Consider the following 17,909-nt stretch of genomic DNA (forward strand, 5'->3'; position numbering starts at 1 on the left):
GAAGAAGGGGTGAGGAGGTAACCAGATAGGAATGGGAAAAGAGAGAAGGAGGGAGGGGAGAAATTACCAGAAGTTGGAGAAATCAATATGTATTCCATTGGGTTGGAGGCTACCCAGATAGAATATGAAGTTGTTGCTCCTCTATCCTGAGTTTGGCCTCGGCATGACAGTAGATGAGGCGATGGACTGACATGTCAGACAGGGGAATCAAATTGAAGCAGATAAACACCGGGGGATGCTACCTTTTGCAGTGGAGACCAAAGATGTCTGACAAAGCTGTTTTCCGATCTGTGTCAGGTCTCACTGATGTAGAGGAGTCCACACCAGATACAAGTCCTCACTGGGTTAAGAACACACAGCTTATCAACCCTTGGAAATGAACAAGTATTTGGGAGGCCAATAGGGTGGATGGGAATGGATTTGCCAGCTGCTGGGTACCTGCAAAGATCTTCTGGGTGGGGTTAGAACACTTCTTTGTGCCTTCTGTCCTCACTCCCACCCCTGATCAATATTTGGGATCTGGATGGAGTCAAACAGACGTGGGAGCACCGAACAGATTCACTTACTCACTAATGCATCAGTGAGGTTGCCTTGTGGCCACTCTCCCCATAGCTATATCTGTGATCCTCTCCCACACAATGTTTTTGTTCATTAACAAATTACGAACAGTTCAGTTTACAAACAGTTCTCAAAAATGGAACCCGGTCATAACCTGGGGACTGCATTTATTCTCTTTATTTTTCATTTATAATTTATTTCGTGATTTGTTCCCAGTAAGAGCTCTTGTAAAGTTATTCACTTTCCTGAATTCCGTGACCTAAAATGTCAGCAGTGGTCATTTTTGATGCAGAGCCATTGTTATCAAATAGTTATAATGAGGTAAACTGTGCGTTCTTGTGTAAATTTCAGTCTGTAGAGGCACACTCATGTCTCAGATTCCTTTTCTTTCGGTAAAACAAAATCCAAGGCATTATTGAAAAGTGAAATCTGCTAAACACCTAAGAGGAAACAACAGGAATTCTGCAGATGCTGGAAATTCAAGCAACACACATCAAAGTTGCTGGTGAACGCAGCAGGCCAAGCAGCATCTGTAGGAAAAGGTGCAGTTGACATTTCAGGCCAAGACCCTTCGTCAGGACTAACTGAAGGAAGAGTGAGTAAGGGATTTGAAAGTTGGAGGGGGAGGGGGAGATCCAAAATGATAGGAGAAGACAGGAGGGGGAGGGATAGAGCCAAGAGCTGGACAGGTGATAGGCAAAAGGGGATATGAGAGGATCATGGGACAGGAGGTCCGGGAAGAAAGACAAGGAGGGGGGGGAACCCAGAGGATGGGCAAGAGGTATATTCAGAGGGACAGAGGGAGAAAAAGGAGAGTGAGAGAAAGCATGTGTGCATAAAAATGAGTAACAGATGGGGTACGAGGGGGAGGTGGGGCCTTAGCGGAAGTTAGAGAAGTCAATGTTCATGCCATCAGGTTGGAGGCTACCCAGACGGAATATAAGGTGTTGTTCCTCCAACCTGAGTGTGGCTTCATCTTTACAGTAGAGGAGGCCGTGGATAGACATGTCAGAATGGGAATGGGATGTGGAATTAAAATGTGTGGCCACTGGGAGATCCTGCTTTCTCTGGCGGACAGAGCGTAGATGTTCAGCAAAGCGGTCTCCCAGTCTGCGTCGGGTCTCGTCAATATATAAAAGGCCACATCGGGAGCACCGGACGCAGTATATCACCCCAGTCGACTCACAGGTGAAGTGTTGCCTCACCTGGAAGGACTGTTGGGGGCCCTGAATGGTGGTAAGGGAGGAAGTGTAAGGGCATGGGTAGCACTTGTTCCGCTTACGCGGATAAGTGCCAGGAGGGAGATCAGTGGGGAGGGATGGGGGGGACGAATGGACGAGGGAGTTGCGTAGGGAGCGATCCCTGCGGAATGCAGAGGGGGGGGGAGGGAAAGATGTGCTTAGTGGTGGGATCCCATTGGAGGTGGCGAAAGTTACGGAGAATAATATGTTGGACCCGGAAGCTGGTGGGGTGGCAGGTGAGGACCAGGGGAACCCTATTCCTAGTGGGGTGGTGGGAGGATGGAGTGAGAGCAGATGTACGTGAAATGGGGGAGATGCGTTTAAGAGCAGAGTTGATAGTGGAGGAAGGGAAGCCCCTTTCTTTAAAAAAGGAAGACATCTCCCTCGTCCTAGAATGAAAAGCCTCAGCCTGAGAGCAGATACGGCGGAGACGTAGGAATTGCGAGAAGGGGATGACGTTTTTGCAAGAGACAGGGTGAGAAGAGGAATAGTCTAGATAGCTGTGAGAGTCAGTAGGCTTATAGTAGACATCAGTGGATAAGCTGTCTCCAGAGACAGAGACAGAAAGATCTAGAAAGGGGAGGGAGGTGTCGGAAATGGACCAGGTAAACTTGAGGGCAGGGTGAAAGTTGGAGGCAAAGTTAATAAAGTCAACGAGTTCTGCATGCGTGCAGGAAGCAGCGCCAATGCAGTCGTCGATGTAGCGAAGGAAAAGTGGAGGACAGATACCAGAATAGCCACAGAACATAGATTGTTCCACAAACCCAACAAAAAGGCAGGCATAGCTAGGATCCATATGGGTGCCCATAGCTACACCTTTAGTTTGGAGGAAGTGGGAGGAGCCAAAGGAGAAATTATTAAGAGTAAGGACTAATTCCGCTAGACGGAGCAGAGTGGTGGTAGAGGGAAACTGATTAGGTCTGGAATCCAAAAAGAAGCGTAGAGCTTTGAGACCTTCCTGATGGGGAATGGAAGTATATAAGGACTGGACATCCATGGTGAAAATAAAGCGGTGGGGGCCAGGGAACTTAAAATCATCGAAAAGTTTAAGAGCGTGAGAAGTGTCACGAACATAGGTCGGAAGGGATTGAACAAGGGGTGATAAAACAGTGTCGAGGTATACAGAAATGAGTTCGGTGGGGCAGGAGCAAGCTGAGACAATAGGTCGGCCAGGACAGGCAGGTTTGTGGATCTTGGGTAGGAGGTAGAAACGGGAAGTGCGGGGTGTGGGAACTATAAGGTTGGTAGCAGTGGATGGGAGATCCCCTGAGCGGATAAAGTCGGTGATGGTGTGGGAGACAATGGCCTGGTGCTCCTTAGTGGGGTCACGATCAAGGGGTAAATAAGAGGAGGTATCCGCGAGTTGTCGCTGTGCCTCGGCAAGGTAGAGGTTAGTACGCCAGACTACAACAGCACCCCCCTTATCGGCGGGTTTAATAATAAGGTTAGGATTAGTGCGGAGGGAGTGGAGAGCAGAGCGTTCCGAAGGAGTGAGGTTGGAATGGGGACAAGGTGCGGTGAAGTCGAGACGGTTGATGTCCCGTCGGCAGTTAGCGATAAAGAGATCCAGAGCAGGCAGAAGACCAGAGCGGGGTGTCCATGAAGAAGAGGAGGGTTGAAGACGGGAGAAGGGGTCATCGGTGGGGGTGGAAGAGTCCTTGCCGAAGAAGTAGGCTCGGAGACGGAGGCAGCGGAAGAAAAGTTCCGCATCGTGGCGAACACGGAACTCACTGAGGTGTGGCGAAGGGGGACAAAGGTGAGACCCTTACTGAGAACAGAGCGTTCTGCCTCCGACGGTTGAAGGTCGGAGGGGATGGTAAAGACCTGGCACGGATGAGAGCTGGGATCAGAGGGGGGAGGGGGGAGGCTGGGGGTGTCAATGGAGAGGGGAGGGTTGGGGTGAGAGGAAGATGGAGCCTCTGAGGGCCCAGGAGTTGACGGTGGGATCTGAGGAAGACGGGGCTGCGGAGTGGTGGTGGGGGAAGGGGAGACGGGATCACAACAGCAGCACTTGAAGACCCGGCCTGGAGTTCAACTAAGAGGGATAATTTTTCCTGGATCGAGCTGTTTCAGAGATCTTCATCTCATGAGTACCCAAGCTGCTAGAAAGTCAGATTGGTTGGCTTCATATCTGTAAAGGAATAATCCTGATTTCCGTCCATTAACTTACGAAGGAAAGTCGTACAGGTTTCTCTCTAATCTGCTCATTTTCCACTATAAACTATGTGCAGGGAATCAGCCTACCTGAGTACAGACCCAGGATGTTCCTTTCTAATGTACCTAGTACTCCAGAGTGCAATACACTGGCGCTGAATCTGCACATTCATGCACATTTAACCCTTGTTTTCATGCCTCACTGCACATAGAGCTTCACTTGCACTGTAGGGAGTTCTATTTGCAACTTGCATGACAAAAAAAACTGGCAAGAAGGCTCTATAAGGCTAATTCTTTCGTGTCGGACCCTTTGTCATAGTACCATGGCCACTATTGCTCAGACTACAAATTCAGCACTTTGATCTATGTTGTGAATTTATTTGTAATCTTTGCATTTCCATGACACATATGCCTAAATACGTATCCTTTTTCATAATGCATTAATCCATCTCTTCTCCCTAATGCAATCTTATTGGTCATAGTTTATATTTTTCCAGCTACCAGGAGCATAAAGATCAACAAATTAATTTTGTGTTTCTAAATTTTGATTGGAAATTTTAACCATGAAAATGCAGACATCCCACCCTGCAAAAACTCGTTTCAGGGAGGTAGCACCCCCGCCGCTCGCAACCCCATATCCCCACCCCCCTACGGTTGACCTCCAAGGGTGTATGTAATACTTTGTTTAGTGATTTTGTCTAATCTGTAAACCAAGTTGGGTATATGCAGAAAATGTGACATTAAAATATGTACTTATATTATCATACTTATTCTATTACAACTTTAAGCAAGTCTACAGGGAGTTTGGCCTCATCAAGTAGGACATCAATAGCGTAGCTCCTTAGCAGCTAGCCAGCTAGTTTAAATAACGTTAGCTATGCTGTTAAACTCACCTCAACATGTTTTTTACATTTTAATCCATCATGGGCAATAGAAAAGTCACTGTTGCAAACAGTGCAGCGAGCAACTCTGTCATTATTTTTGAGGTCGACTATAAAGCCCACCCACAGAGAAAACTGATAGGTCTACTTAGCAGGGGTCCGCAATCGTTTTTGCACTACAGACTGGTTTAATATTGACAATATTCTTGCAGACCAGCCGACCGGGGGCGGGGGTGTTAATCACAACCGGAATAAAGGTGATAAGTCAATCGCATCATAACATTTTCAGTAACGTTTGGATATTAAACATACAGCGCATATTTTCCCTGTATGAACATATAAAATCATTGCAACACACCAATATTGATGAATCAGTGGGAGCCCTGGGCTTGTTTTCCTGCAACAAGATGGTCCTATCGAGGGGTGATGGGAGATAGCGATACTCAAAGGGGGTTCCTTTTGTCCAGTCTATTCCGCAATTGAGTTTTCGTTGTATTCATTGCAGAAAACTCCGCTTCACAGAGATATGTTGGACATGGAAGCAACATTTTCAGTGCTTCCATGGCTATCTCAGGATATTCAGCCTTGACTTTGATCCAGAATGCTGGCGGAGATGTTATGTGAAACATACTTTTCAGCCCACCGTCATTTGCAAGCTTGAAGAGTTGATCTTTTTCCCGCGCTGACATGGATGATTCACCGGGGACATTCACAAATGGGTCACGGACCCATTCCTTTGCATATCTTGGGTCACTGATGAGCTCGCGTGCATTAAAATTCAACAGTGCGTGACGGAATGAGGAAAGGTGCAGCTGACTCGTATCGTTTCATATCGCCGAATCATATTGTTTCCTCGCAGCCCGGTAGTTGGGGACCACTCTTAGCACGAAGAGAGACCAATCAGGATTCCCGTTCTCCCTCTCCCTCTCAAAAAAATCTATTTCCAGGATATTGTATATAATTTGCGGGCATCAGGGAGCCACTATCGATATGCAGGAGACTTCCGGGAGAGGTGGGATGTCTGAAAATGTTCAAACACGGACACATGAAATGAATCATATTAAAGTAAGAGATTTTAAGATTAACTTAGTGGTTGTCTTCCGACCTAAAACCTGACTCCTCTCACTGTTGACCATAAGTGATAGTTGAACTAAGTTGTACGTTCTTAATGAGGTTCTTAGAGAACATGAATACACAAGAGAAATAATATATCTGTCATTGAATTTGCAAGTTTATTGAGAGGCTGAATGAAAGTTCCTTTGGTATAATAGAGGAAGCTGAGCTGGAGAAAGATGTATAGTTGGAGTTTGGTAATGGAAGTAATACTGTACTAAGTGTGGCAGAGCTATATGCTGTTACTGTGGAGCCCCAAAATGGTGTGTTTCTCCATTACCCAAAACTAATGTGGCTGAGGAGTACCATGATGACATAGGAAAGCATTAATGAAACATTTGTGTCTATCCACAAGCCTTGTAATGAGTTTGAGGCACGGTCCTAGTACAATCTGGAGTCACAAGATCATTAAAAATGTGCGAAAGACAGCAATTTTTAAAGAGAGCCTTAATTACACTGGCAGTTCATTCGCAATGCAGGACACAAACAGCCTAATAAAATGACGGCTGCTTTTATGCCACTGCTATTAAATCTGAGTAATTGATTATGCGTTGTGCACATTAAGAACTTGTGTTGGTGCTGAGTGAGGCTTTCATTGAAGATAAATCAATTTACTTCATGATGTTGGTAGTGAGGCTCACAATTCCAATTTTATTCATCAGAAATTTTCTTTACTTAAGACGTTCTAGCCACATGTTACAATGAAAATATTATATATGTAGGTTGCACAAAAAAAAGCAAATCACAGTTTGTCATCAATAAGTACAGGGGATGCGTTGCTACATCTACGACAAGTCTATTGAAGAAGATGGGGGTGAGGGGTCACTCCCTCCAACAAGCAATCAAGTCCTTGTCAAATGCAGCAGAAGAAAGCAGCAATTGGATTTGGATTAAAAGGAAAGACAACAACTGAGCTGCAAGATGAAGACAGGAGGGTATGGAACTGAGGGGGGTGTATCTGGGACACCAGATAGCACCATTGAGCTGTCTGGAGACATCGTGGGCTTATCAATGAAATGTCAAAGAAGGAGGGTGCCCACCTGATGACCCCGATGACATACCTACCCTCCCTCCTGTCACCACTCCAAGCCCACTGCCAACATCGAGAGTGCCGACAACATAGGGATTGAAACATCAAGTCCATGAAACATCAACATTATGACCTGGATCTGGGCCATACCCTCCAAATATCCGGACCTGCCTCCGGGTTTTTTTGCACTACCTTACTTTCCCTTTTCTATTTTCTATTTATGATTTATAATTTAAATTTTTAATATTTACTATCGATTTGTACTCCAGGGAGCACGAAGAGCAGAATCAAATATCGCTGTAATGATTGTACGCTCTAGTATCAATTGTTTGGCGACTATAAAGTATAAAGTTAGTAGCTCTACTAATAGCTCTACTGTACTTACTGTATTCATTCTCAGGATATTCATAGTGTTGGTATTGGGCATTGATTGCCTCCTTAATTGTCCTGAGAAGAGAGGCATTATCTTGAATCACTGCAATTGTTTAACCATTTTAAACATCTCATTGCCAAGACACTGTTAAGGGCAACTTTAAGAATTATTCAGTTGTTTTCAAGACTGGTGTCCTGTATATAATCCATTCTGTCTGATTATTCAGAAACATCAGTGGTTCAGCATCTGGCTCGTGTGATTTTATTTCCTTGTGCTCCCTTGAAACCCGTTGAATCTTCTTCCCTTGTTTTGCTGAAGCTCACTGGACCCAATTTCCCATAACCCCTTGAAACTCAGTGGACCCCATTTCCCAAGTTCTTTTTAAACTGAGCAGAGCCATGTTTCCCATGGTCCCTTGAAACTCACTGGGTCACTATGAATTTAAAGTGTATTTGGTTATTAGTAGGAATCACATCCAATAATTTCAAAAGTCTTCCAGTCCACCACCAGGAAAATCCCAAATGTGCCAGATTGGCTGAGGTTTACTGTAACCCAAGCTGGGCATGGCTGGTTCCGTGTCTCATCATTGACCAGACTTGGGATTTCACAGTGGCCTTTCTTGATCAACCCACACAAAATGCTGGAAGGACTCAGCAGATCAGGCAACATACAGATGCTGCCTAACCTGATGGGTTCCTTGACATTTCGTATATGTTGATCCAGATTTCCAGCATCTGCAGGCTCCACCTGATTTATTAGTCCTTATTATAAATATCAGCTTTTTTGTTGCCTTTTCAGCTGGTGAAGTACAGTTGCACTAATTTTTTTTTGTACAGTTGTTGAACTAATGCTGTTGTAAAATCATTATAGCATCTCACTCACAATTGTAAGGGTCAATTGCATATAGATCCCAAATGTAAAATGAACCTCCCCAACAGAACTAGCCAGGATTTTGTTTTCATTAAGCAGCTTTAAATATAGAATGATAGCTGTTTGTAACTTCATCATCTTAATATCTGTGATATGGTATACTGATTTTGTGATATTTTAAGTATTTCCCATCGTCAATTTCAGAATTCAGGCATCTGGCATTGTTTTCTGTCTTTGGTTCTCTAAGTTCAAAGTAAATGTATGTGTTAACCTGCAGGACGTTTTACCCAAATTCCACCAACATGTCACCATGACCCCCCGTGGAACAAACCAACTAGACCATGTTTATACAAACAAACGTGGAACTTATAAAGCCATCCTATGCCCTCATTCTCACCTCTCTGACCCCATCTTCATAATGCTAATCCCAGCATACTGACCGCTGCTGAAAATGGAGAAACCAGTCAAGAGGACCATCACTGTATGGCCTAATGAGGCAAACTCTATGCTCCAGGACTGTTTTGAACGGCTGACAGATGTTCAAGGAGGCCACCACAAATGGAGAAGACACAGACCTTGAGGAATATGCCTCGTCTGTCATTATCATCCAGTGTGTAGACAATGTGTTTGCACTTCAAAAACGGTTATCTCATGACTCAACCAGAAGCCCTGGCTGAACATAAAGGTGAGCTCCCTTCTAAAATCCGGGATGCTGCCGTCAAGTCCGGTGACAAGACAGCTGTCAGAGTGGCCAGGACAAACCTCATCTTTGGCATCAAGAGAGCAAAGGCCACCTATGCACAAAAAAATTGAGGAACTCTGGTCTGATAATGATCACTGGCATATGTGGCTGGGCACATACATAAATAAATAGATATCTAAAACATGAGATGAAGAGTCCTTGAAAGTGAGTCCATGGGTTGTGGGAACAGTTCATTGATGAGGATATGTGAAATTATCTCCTCTGTTCAAAAGCCTGATAGTCGAGGGTTAATAACAATTCCTGAACCTGGTGGTGTGGGTCTTGAGGATCCTGTATCTCCTATCTGATGGCTGCAGTGAGAAGAGAGCATCACCAGAATGGTGGGGGCCATTGATGATGGATGTTTTCCTGTGACAGGGTTACATGTAAATGTGCTCAATGGTGGGGTGGTCTTTATCCATAATGGACTGGGCCATATCCACTACTTCTCGTTGGTTTTTCCAACTGTGCATTCCTCTGTGATCAGACCCCGTTGAACTGTGGTGGGAAATGAGCCTGAACAGTCAGTGCAATATGTAATAATCAGTATAGTATTTACAATGGTGCATACTGTTGTAAAGTACTATTGGGAAGTACAGTGTACGTAAAAAGAAAACAATCAAATATATGCTATAGAGGGGAAGTCGTTTATCCCATTGTATCGTCCATTTCCAGATTCTGCAACCTTCTGGATTATAGTTCTCAAGGTGCACAACAGGTCTCCTTTAAATGTAATGAGAAATTCTGCCTTCAGTATCCTCTCAGCCAGTGAGTTTCTGATCACTGGTACTTGACGTGTTTCTTCAGCTGTGTCCTGTTTAACAAATAACTTAAATATGTATCCCTAGTTATAGATGTTTCTGTTCATTGTGCCTCAGATTTTTGTAATTTTATACAGGTATGTTACATCTTCCCTTGGGTCTCCTTTGCTTAAAAGCAAGCAAGCCCCTCCTAGCTGGTCTTTCCTAGTCATTCAACATTGGTAAAGTCCTCATTAATCTTCTTTTACACAATAGATCCTGCAGCTGCTGGAAGTCCAGAGTAACACAAAATGTTGGAGGAACTCAGCATGTCAGGCAGCATCTAAAAAATGTCTTGGCCAGAAACGTTGACTCTTTATTCCTTTCCATTGATGCTGCCTGACCTGCTGGGTCCTCCAGCACTGTGTACGTATTAATCTCCTTTGCACTCTGTCTCTCCCTCCTGGAATCTCAGCCTGGGGTACACAACTTTCTAGCTGCAGCCTTATGAGTGTTATAAACACTTCTAGAATGTCATCTTTATTCTTGTATTCTTTGCCTCGGCTGATAAAAGGTAGGTATGCTGAGTACTATCTTAACTGCCTTAGCTACATTGCCTGCTGCCTTCCGTGCTGTACACTCCAAGGCTCCTTCTTTTACACTGCAATTCCTGTAACTTGTCATTTTTCATCTATTACCTCCCCAAATGCTTGACATTTCTCCAGTTTAAATTCCATTTTGCCTTTTCCCTAGCTAACCTGTTTATATGTACTCTGACAGCCGACAACAGTCAAGCACACTAGCAACCACACAGCTAATTTTGGTATCATCTATAAACTACATTATCATGATTACAGATATATACCACAAATAGCAAGGGATTAATCCTGAGCCTTGCAGCACTGCAGTGCACAGAGTCCTGCGGTTACTAAGACTTCCATCAACCATTAATTACTTTTGTTAGTCTTTATTGGAAAACGGTAGGATACAAATAGACTGGCGAGCTGTGCACATGAGTTTCATGTGCCATACTTACAGAGTACTGTGCACAGTTTTGAATTTTTTTTATTGGCCTTGTATATATTTATCTTGGAATCATTGTGGCATATACATTAGATTGATTTCAGTGAAGAGGGGTTACATTCTCAACAGAGATACTTTGAGAGACTGATATTGAGAGGGATGCTAAAAAGCTGTTATCTCTAGCAGAAGGAGTACATGTCTTCAAAAGAGACTACTGATTGGAGGAAAAATATCTTGAGACAGTTGTAGGTTTATCTGAGTGAACTGTGCACAAACAATAAATGTATTGAAGATTCAGACTGATAAGTTTTTGTACACAAAAGGAAACAGAGACAATGAAAGTGGGTGTGTATGAGACAGAGGATTGGCTGTGATTTTACTAAATAATGGAGCAAGCTTTCTAAATCTATTTGTCATATTCTCAAGCTTAGGCCTACAGTTTTGGTCTGTGAAGGTTGACGTTAAATAATGGGACAGATTAGGGAAAGCACTCAAATATATGATGGTCCATTTATCTGTTTTACAGCAAATGGTGTATATAATCAACTCCTCTCTTGTACACTTCTGTGTGGGTGATTTCCCACACACTGGTGTACAAGAAATGAACAGATGTTTCCCCAATTTCCGACAAGTTACAGAGGGAATGAGCAGGCTGGAATTGATCCCTTTCACCAATGCATGCCAAGAAAATGGCCAACTGTAGTCAACAATAAGCAGCCTTGGCCTAATAATTATCCCAGTAAACCATTTGAAATTTGCAAATTGAATTTGACTTTTGTGAAGTTTGTAGTTTCCACTGAGTAACAAGAGTTCAAAGTAAATTTATCATCAAAGTACATACATGTCACCACATAATGCTACCTGAAATGCATTTTCTTGCAGATGTTCACTGTAAGTACAAAGAAATGTAATAGAGTCATTAAAAAAAAACACAGCATAGATGAGCAAACAACCAATGTACAAAGGACAACAAACTGTGTGAATACAAAGAAGAAAAAGAAAACAAAATAATCATAATAAAAAATATATAAACAATAAATATCAAGAGCCTATGTTGTAGTGTCCTTGAAAGTGAGTCCATAGGTTGTGGAATCAGTTCAGTAGTAGGATGAGTGAAGTTTCCCCTCCAGTTCAAGAGCCTGATGGTTAAGGGGTAATAACTGTTCCTGAACCTGGTAGTGTGGGACCTGATGCTCCTGTACTTCCTTCCTGATGGCAGCAGTGAGAAGAGAGCATGACCTGGCTTTTGGGGGTCCTTGATGAATGCTGCTTGCCTGCAACAGCACTCCTTGTAAATTGTGCTCAGTGATGGGCAGGGCTTTACCCATGCTGAACTGGGCTGTATCCACTATTTTTGTAGGCTTTGCTGTTCAAGGAAAATGATTCAGGGTTATTAAAACTCAAAACACTACAGTAATTATTAATGTATACATCATAGTAACAAGTGAAAAGGAAGAATATAAAGGAAATGGAAATAGAATTTGCAAATTGAATTGGATGGCTGGTGCTAGTTGAAAAGGAAGTACCATTGTTAGCAGTAACAATGTATTACCCCTCTGTGCTACAAGTTCTAGAATTCTATTGCTGACAATAAATTTTCTTTCTTTTGCAGGAAAGCCAATTCAAATCAAGCCCAGATTTTGACTGCCACCACTAACTATCCCCTCAAGAAACTACTTCAACACCAACTAGTGATTGGAAATCAGTGAAGGACTGCTTTGGCACAGTTGTACTTCTAATGAAATTGTACTATACAGCATTTAGTCTTGCAATTCTTACTACTGTTTTGCACAAAAAAAAATTCTGTAGAAATTTTTGTTTCTTTCTCTAGTGAATCCTTTCTAATGAGGAGGACCCATAAGAAAAGCCTTCAGGAATGCCACATTTGCAGATAAGTTACCATCATCTACCATCCAGGGGTAATGAAAGTCATCGTATTCAACAAAGATTCTCCAACAGATAGCCACTTGGACTCTAAATGTCTGAGATGTGTTTGAAGTTTATTTTTCTGTCCCATTCCGCTGAAATATTATAAACTGTGGAAACTCCCTCCAGTTATATTGTTGATTCTTACTATTTTAAATGTTATACCCGTGTAAGTGAGACTTTTATTTTGGTTGTGTGTGCTGTAGTCAGAGTTTTGCTTCACGTCAAATCTCTTTCACTGTGACTTCAAAGGCTTGGATGCTTACGATGAATGCAGAGATGGAAAACACTTACTTTCCCCAGTTTCAACATCTTGTTACCTTAATGAATGCTAAGTTTCCCAAAAAAAAATGCAGACCCAAGCCATTTCTCCCTATTCTCTAAATTTGGGGATTAGTTTGCAGTTGTGAACTTCATCACTGAAAATGTGTTGATGCATTATTTCATCATGTATCTATCACGTTTTTAATTATAGTAATTGTGATAAGTTAATAAACTTTGAAATTTTGTTTGATAGGTAACAATTTCATAAAGGGTATTAATGTTTTTAAACTAGAATCTGCCATTGGTCTAAGCTTCAATGATTGTGTTGCTCTCGGTTATGCACTGCCTACACATCCAATATATTATAATGGTCAGCACTGACAGAACAGATCAAAGGGAAATAGAAGATCCTTGAGTGAGTTGTATTTGGGCTATCCCAGGCATCTTCTAGCAGATATAGACTAGATGCCTTTAATACATTTCCACACCCCAACATATGTTAGCCTTGGCAGACAAAGGAAAGAACAAAATATTAGAGAAAGGAGGAATTCAAAGAAGAAAAAGCTTTTCTGTTTTTAAAGGTGCAGATCAAAATTACTTGTTTTCGATACTAGCTTATAAATGGCCATTTTTATCCGTAAGAGAAATAATAGGCATCAATATTTTTATTCTTGATATCACAAGAACTGTCCACTAAAAATTCTGCAATTTAAAGACATTTTAGTACCTTGACACAGATCTTAATGTGCCCATTTAGCAAGTGCATTTTGGTGCCAATAAGTAAATCTATGTTGACGGGTAATAACTTGAATTATTCATACTAATTTTTGGTATTTTGCGCACATGGTAAATGATTTGCTGCTAGCGCTGAAGCTGGTGCATTGAGCACTAACAGCTTTTCTCTAGTGAGCAGCTTTTGATGGCAAGAGAGGCACAGATAGGGAGGACAGGAGGAGCACAACCAGAAAAAAATTAAAATGTATGTTTATGTAGTTCTTATGGAATTAATGTAGCCTGCATTTCAGCCTTATTCCAAACAGCAGAGTATCTGTAAATCCTAGTATCTTTATTCCCCTATTACTTGGCTAATACGTGGAGCGAGGTGGGCCTTTTGCAGTGGTTTTGAGGGGAATGTTTCCACACTTAATTTTATATGGAGTAAGTGCCCTTTGTACTTCAGCATAAATCTTGGTTGTATTGTCGTTTAGGGAAGATGTTAGCAGTAAAGATCACATGTATGCAAAGACATTCATAGGAATATCACTAACATCACTCAAAAATATGTGTAACAATAACTCTTGCACACAATGTTATGCGTCTCATTGATAAAAGGATTTTGTGTTATTTATTGACTGAAAATGGCTTTCCTGAAGAAATTATTTCTATTTAATTCTTATTAAATGTTATATTTTTCTTGCGGTTTACAAATGAATTTTATGTGATTTATTGTTGTCTCCAAAATTTTCAAGTATACTTGTTTTCAAAGCAAACTATTCTGAATAACTGTTTGGAACAGCAGCGTCTGAATGTTCTGCAGAAGCTTCTGGATCTATTTAAACGCATTTCTGTGTTGGATATTAAATTTAGCCAGTGCATATTAAGTACATTATATGGAATTCTATCAGTCAGAGAGCATTAAAAGCATTAATTAGTAAAAAGAAGTTGTAATTAAAGAATGCACATTTATTTACCTGTTATCTTTTACGTCCACGTTATACTTGTGTGGTTACCATTATTATATAGACAAATGCAGGAACTAGTCTTCACACAGCAAATTAGATTTCAAATGAATATTACTGATGATATGAGTTACAGGATAAATACTTGGGAGGGGGCTGTACATAACCACATGCCAGTGTGCATTCTTAAGACCTACTACAGCCCCTTCTCTGGTAGGACTTTATGCATTACTTTCAAAACTCCCTTTTGAATGTATTTTACAGATTTCACCCCATTTAAATGACTTGTGTAGATCCCAGTTAATACTGGGGAAATTGAAATCCCTCACTACTATAACCTTAGTGTTTTACACTGTATTGCAATTCACCTGCATATTTGTTCCTCTAATTCTTACTGACCATTTGGAGGCCTACAGTATAATCCCATTAAAGTCATTGTCCACGTTTCTAAGTTCTGCCCATACTGTCTCCCTGCCTGATCCCTCCTGGATATCCACCCTGACTACTGTCGTAATGTTCTCCCTGACCCAAGTACAACAATCCCCCCACCTTTGGTACCCCCATCTGCCATCTTGAGACTAGTGTTCAAAACTTGTATCCCCCAGAACATTAAGCTACCAGTGCTGTGCTGCCCTTCCCTCAACCATGTTGCCATGATTGCAATAATATCATAATTGGATGTGCTGATCCATGCTCTCAGCTCACCTGTCTTGCCTGCAGGACACCTTGCATTGAAGTAAATACAGTTAAGGCTACACAGCCCTCTCTTGCTTTCCTACCTGTCTCTATCTACTGTGTCCACTGGATTTGCCTGTTCTATTTTCTGCATATGATTCCCACTCTCTGCCTGCTGCAGTGTCATTCCTGGTCCCACCTCTCTGCTCGTTTAAACCTGTCTGAGTAGCACTTGCAAACCTCCCTGCAAGGATATTCAACCCTTCCAGTTTAAATGCAACTTATCATTCTTGTAGATCTGTTCCAGAGGAAATTGTAATGATCCAAATACCTTGTGCCCTCTCCCTTGCACCAATTCCTTATCCATGCAGTTACCTGTTCTACCCTCCATTTCTATACTATAGTGTGTGGCTAAGGGAGTAATCCTGAAATGACAATCGTAGAGATCCTGATTTCCAGTATTCTACCTATTCCCTGAATTCCTGTTGCAGGGCTCTATCTCCCTTCTCACTGAGGTCATTAGTACCAATTTAGATAATGACTTCTCACTGTTTGGAATAGCTGCACTGCCTGTCTGCCAAGTCCTCCTAGTGGTCACCCTCCTAAACCTTTGGTGTGACTTCTTCTCTGAAGCTCTTATCTAAACCACTCTCTGCCTCCTTAATCCTCCTCAGTCTCCAAACGCCACTCCAACCAATCTGTGGTTTGAACTGTTCTGCAACTGAACAAGCTTCCTGCAAATATAATCACAAGCTGTTTCTGATCTCCAATGTTTTACAGGAAGTACATGCCATGCCACAGTCTACTGTTTCTATCCCTCATTACTACTGGGTTTAAAAGAAAAGAGAGGTCTTGCCTTGACTTACTGATATCACTGCTCATTCTCCACCAAAGCCTCAGCACTTAGTCCTCAAGCTTAGTGCTATGACCTCAGAACTGTTGCTTCCACTGGCTGTCCCCTGATAGTAGGCCTGCTGGTTGGAAAAGTAACTTTCCCCTACCTTACACAGTCTTTTTATACCCCTCCTCAAATTAACTGCTGCCAGAGGAAGTGAAGGAGATGTGTACAATTATGCCATTTAAAAGGCATTTGAGCTATTTCATGGATATGAATGGTTCAGTGGGATGGATACATGCCAATTAGACAGCTTGATCAGCAAGGACAAGTTTGGTTGAAGGGCTTGTTTCCATGTTTGTAGCTCTATGACTTTACATTACGATAGATGTGTATACATCTGATGTGGTGCTTGGGCCGGGCACATATCAAATAACGTCATTCCCTGTGTGCTCCAGGGAAAATGATACAAAACTGTCCTAGCAGCAACTATGGTTAGCTGAAGCACAAGCACCTCTTCTGAAGCATAGGCTACCAACAGTAGCTCACTAAAGTCCTCTGTCCATGGCCAGTCTTCCAAATTGTCTCCAGGTGTAGCCCATCTTTTTGGTGTATCCTTCCTCTCCCTGGATGAAGTCTTTGGAGCTTCTGTTGGTGTTTCTATAGCACAGGGTTTTTATGGGATGGAATTGCTAGCCCCATACCCAAATTCCTCCTTTCATACCTGGCCTGAGACCATCCACGGTGCAGTATGAATCCCACTAAGCTCTTCTAAAGACTGTTACAGCAATAATTGATCCTGCAGAGAAGGATGATATTTGGGTCTTAATTATGAATCACCAGAGTGGGACCTCACAAAAGTAAATCAAATTTGTTTATTCTTTGGGCCCCCTACTTTCTTTCTGATTCTAACTTGATCAGGCAAAGTCCCAACATTCACCCCTCACCTGATACACCACATTGTTCTACGTGCTCTGGTCATTTCCCTGATCCAACCCCACTCCTCAGTTCTGAGGTCACTCTCCATAGTTTTTCTAATATGTTAGCAGTTCCTATGGATTGCTTTGAAATAACAGCATAGTTGCTGAACCCCTGCAATGGAAGTTGTCTCACAGCTGAAGGTTTTACAACTAGGTTTTGCAGTGGACAGAACCCCCTTTTAGATGATAGTATTACAAAAAGGGTACAAATGCGGATGCAATGATTAAATTACCAAAATAATAACCCGTTGGGTTGAGCTGTAAAATCCCATCATGGTAGACAATTAATTAATTCAACTGATATTTTTAAAATACTATCCTGAGAATGGCAAACAAAAAACTACTGCGTTATTTTAACAAATCAGCTGTTAAATTTACATAAACACAAGAGATTCACAAATGTTGAAAATCCAGAGTAACCCACACGAAATACTGGAGGAACTGTACAGGTAAGGCTGCATCTATGGAAAAGAATAAACATTCAACGTTTCGGGCCAAGACTCCTCTTCAGGACTCGGGTCATGATGAATGGAGAATTACCAACTTTTATAGCTACTATTTTCTCCAGCGTTATTTTCTTGTCAAGACGCGTTTCCTTTAGTTTCTTGTCGTCTCTAGATTCCTGGTTACGAAGTTAACACATGCTCGGACATTCTGGAATTCTGAGTTCAATTCCGGCACTGCCGTGTGGAATAGATGAATTTTCTCCCGCAGTCTAAAGATTTATCGGATAGGCTAATTGATCATTGTAAATGATCCCGTGATTAGTTTAGAATTAATTGGCTTTGTTGGGGATTGCCGCGACGGCTGCTAGAAGAGAAAGTG

At 42.1% G+C, this 17,909-nt stretch overlaps 1 protein-coding gene across 1 annotated transcript in view; it reads left to right on the top strand.

Annotated features, from left to right (window-relative positions):
- The window catches only part of zc3h3 (zinc finger CCCH-type containing 3), a 297,823-nt gene extending 283,230 nt beyond the window's left edge, over positions 1 to 14,593 (top strand). The window contains exon 12 of the mRNA XM_063057690.1: positions 12,338 to 14,593. Coding sequence (XP_062913760.1) covers positions 12,338 to 12,369 — 32 coding nt within the window. The 3' untranslated portion in view covers positions 12,370 to 14,593. The remainder of the gene's footprint in view (positions 1 to 12,337) is intronic.
- The last annotated feature ends 3,316 nt before the right edge of the window (positions 14,594 to 17,909 follow it).

Source organism: Mobula hypostoma, chromosome 1 (genome assembly GCF_963921235.1).
Source record: "Mobula hypostoma chromosome 1, sMobHyp1.1, whole genome shotgun sequence".
In the NCBI taxonomy this organism is placed as follows: Eukaryota; Metazoa; Chordata; class Chondrichthyes; order Myliobatiformes; family Myliobatidae; genus Mobula; species Mobula hypostoma.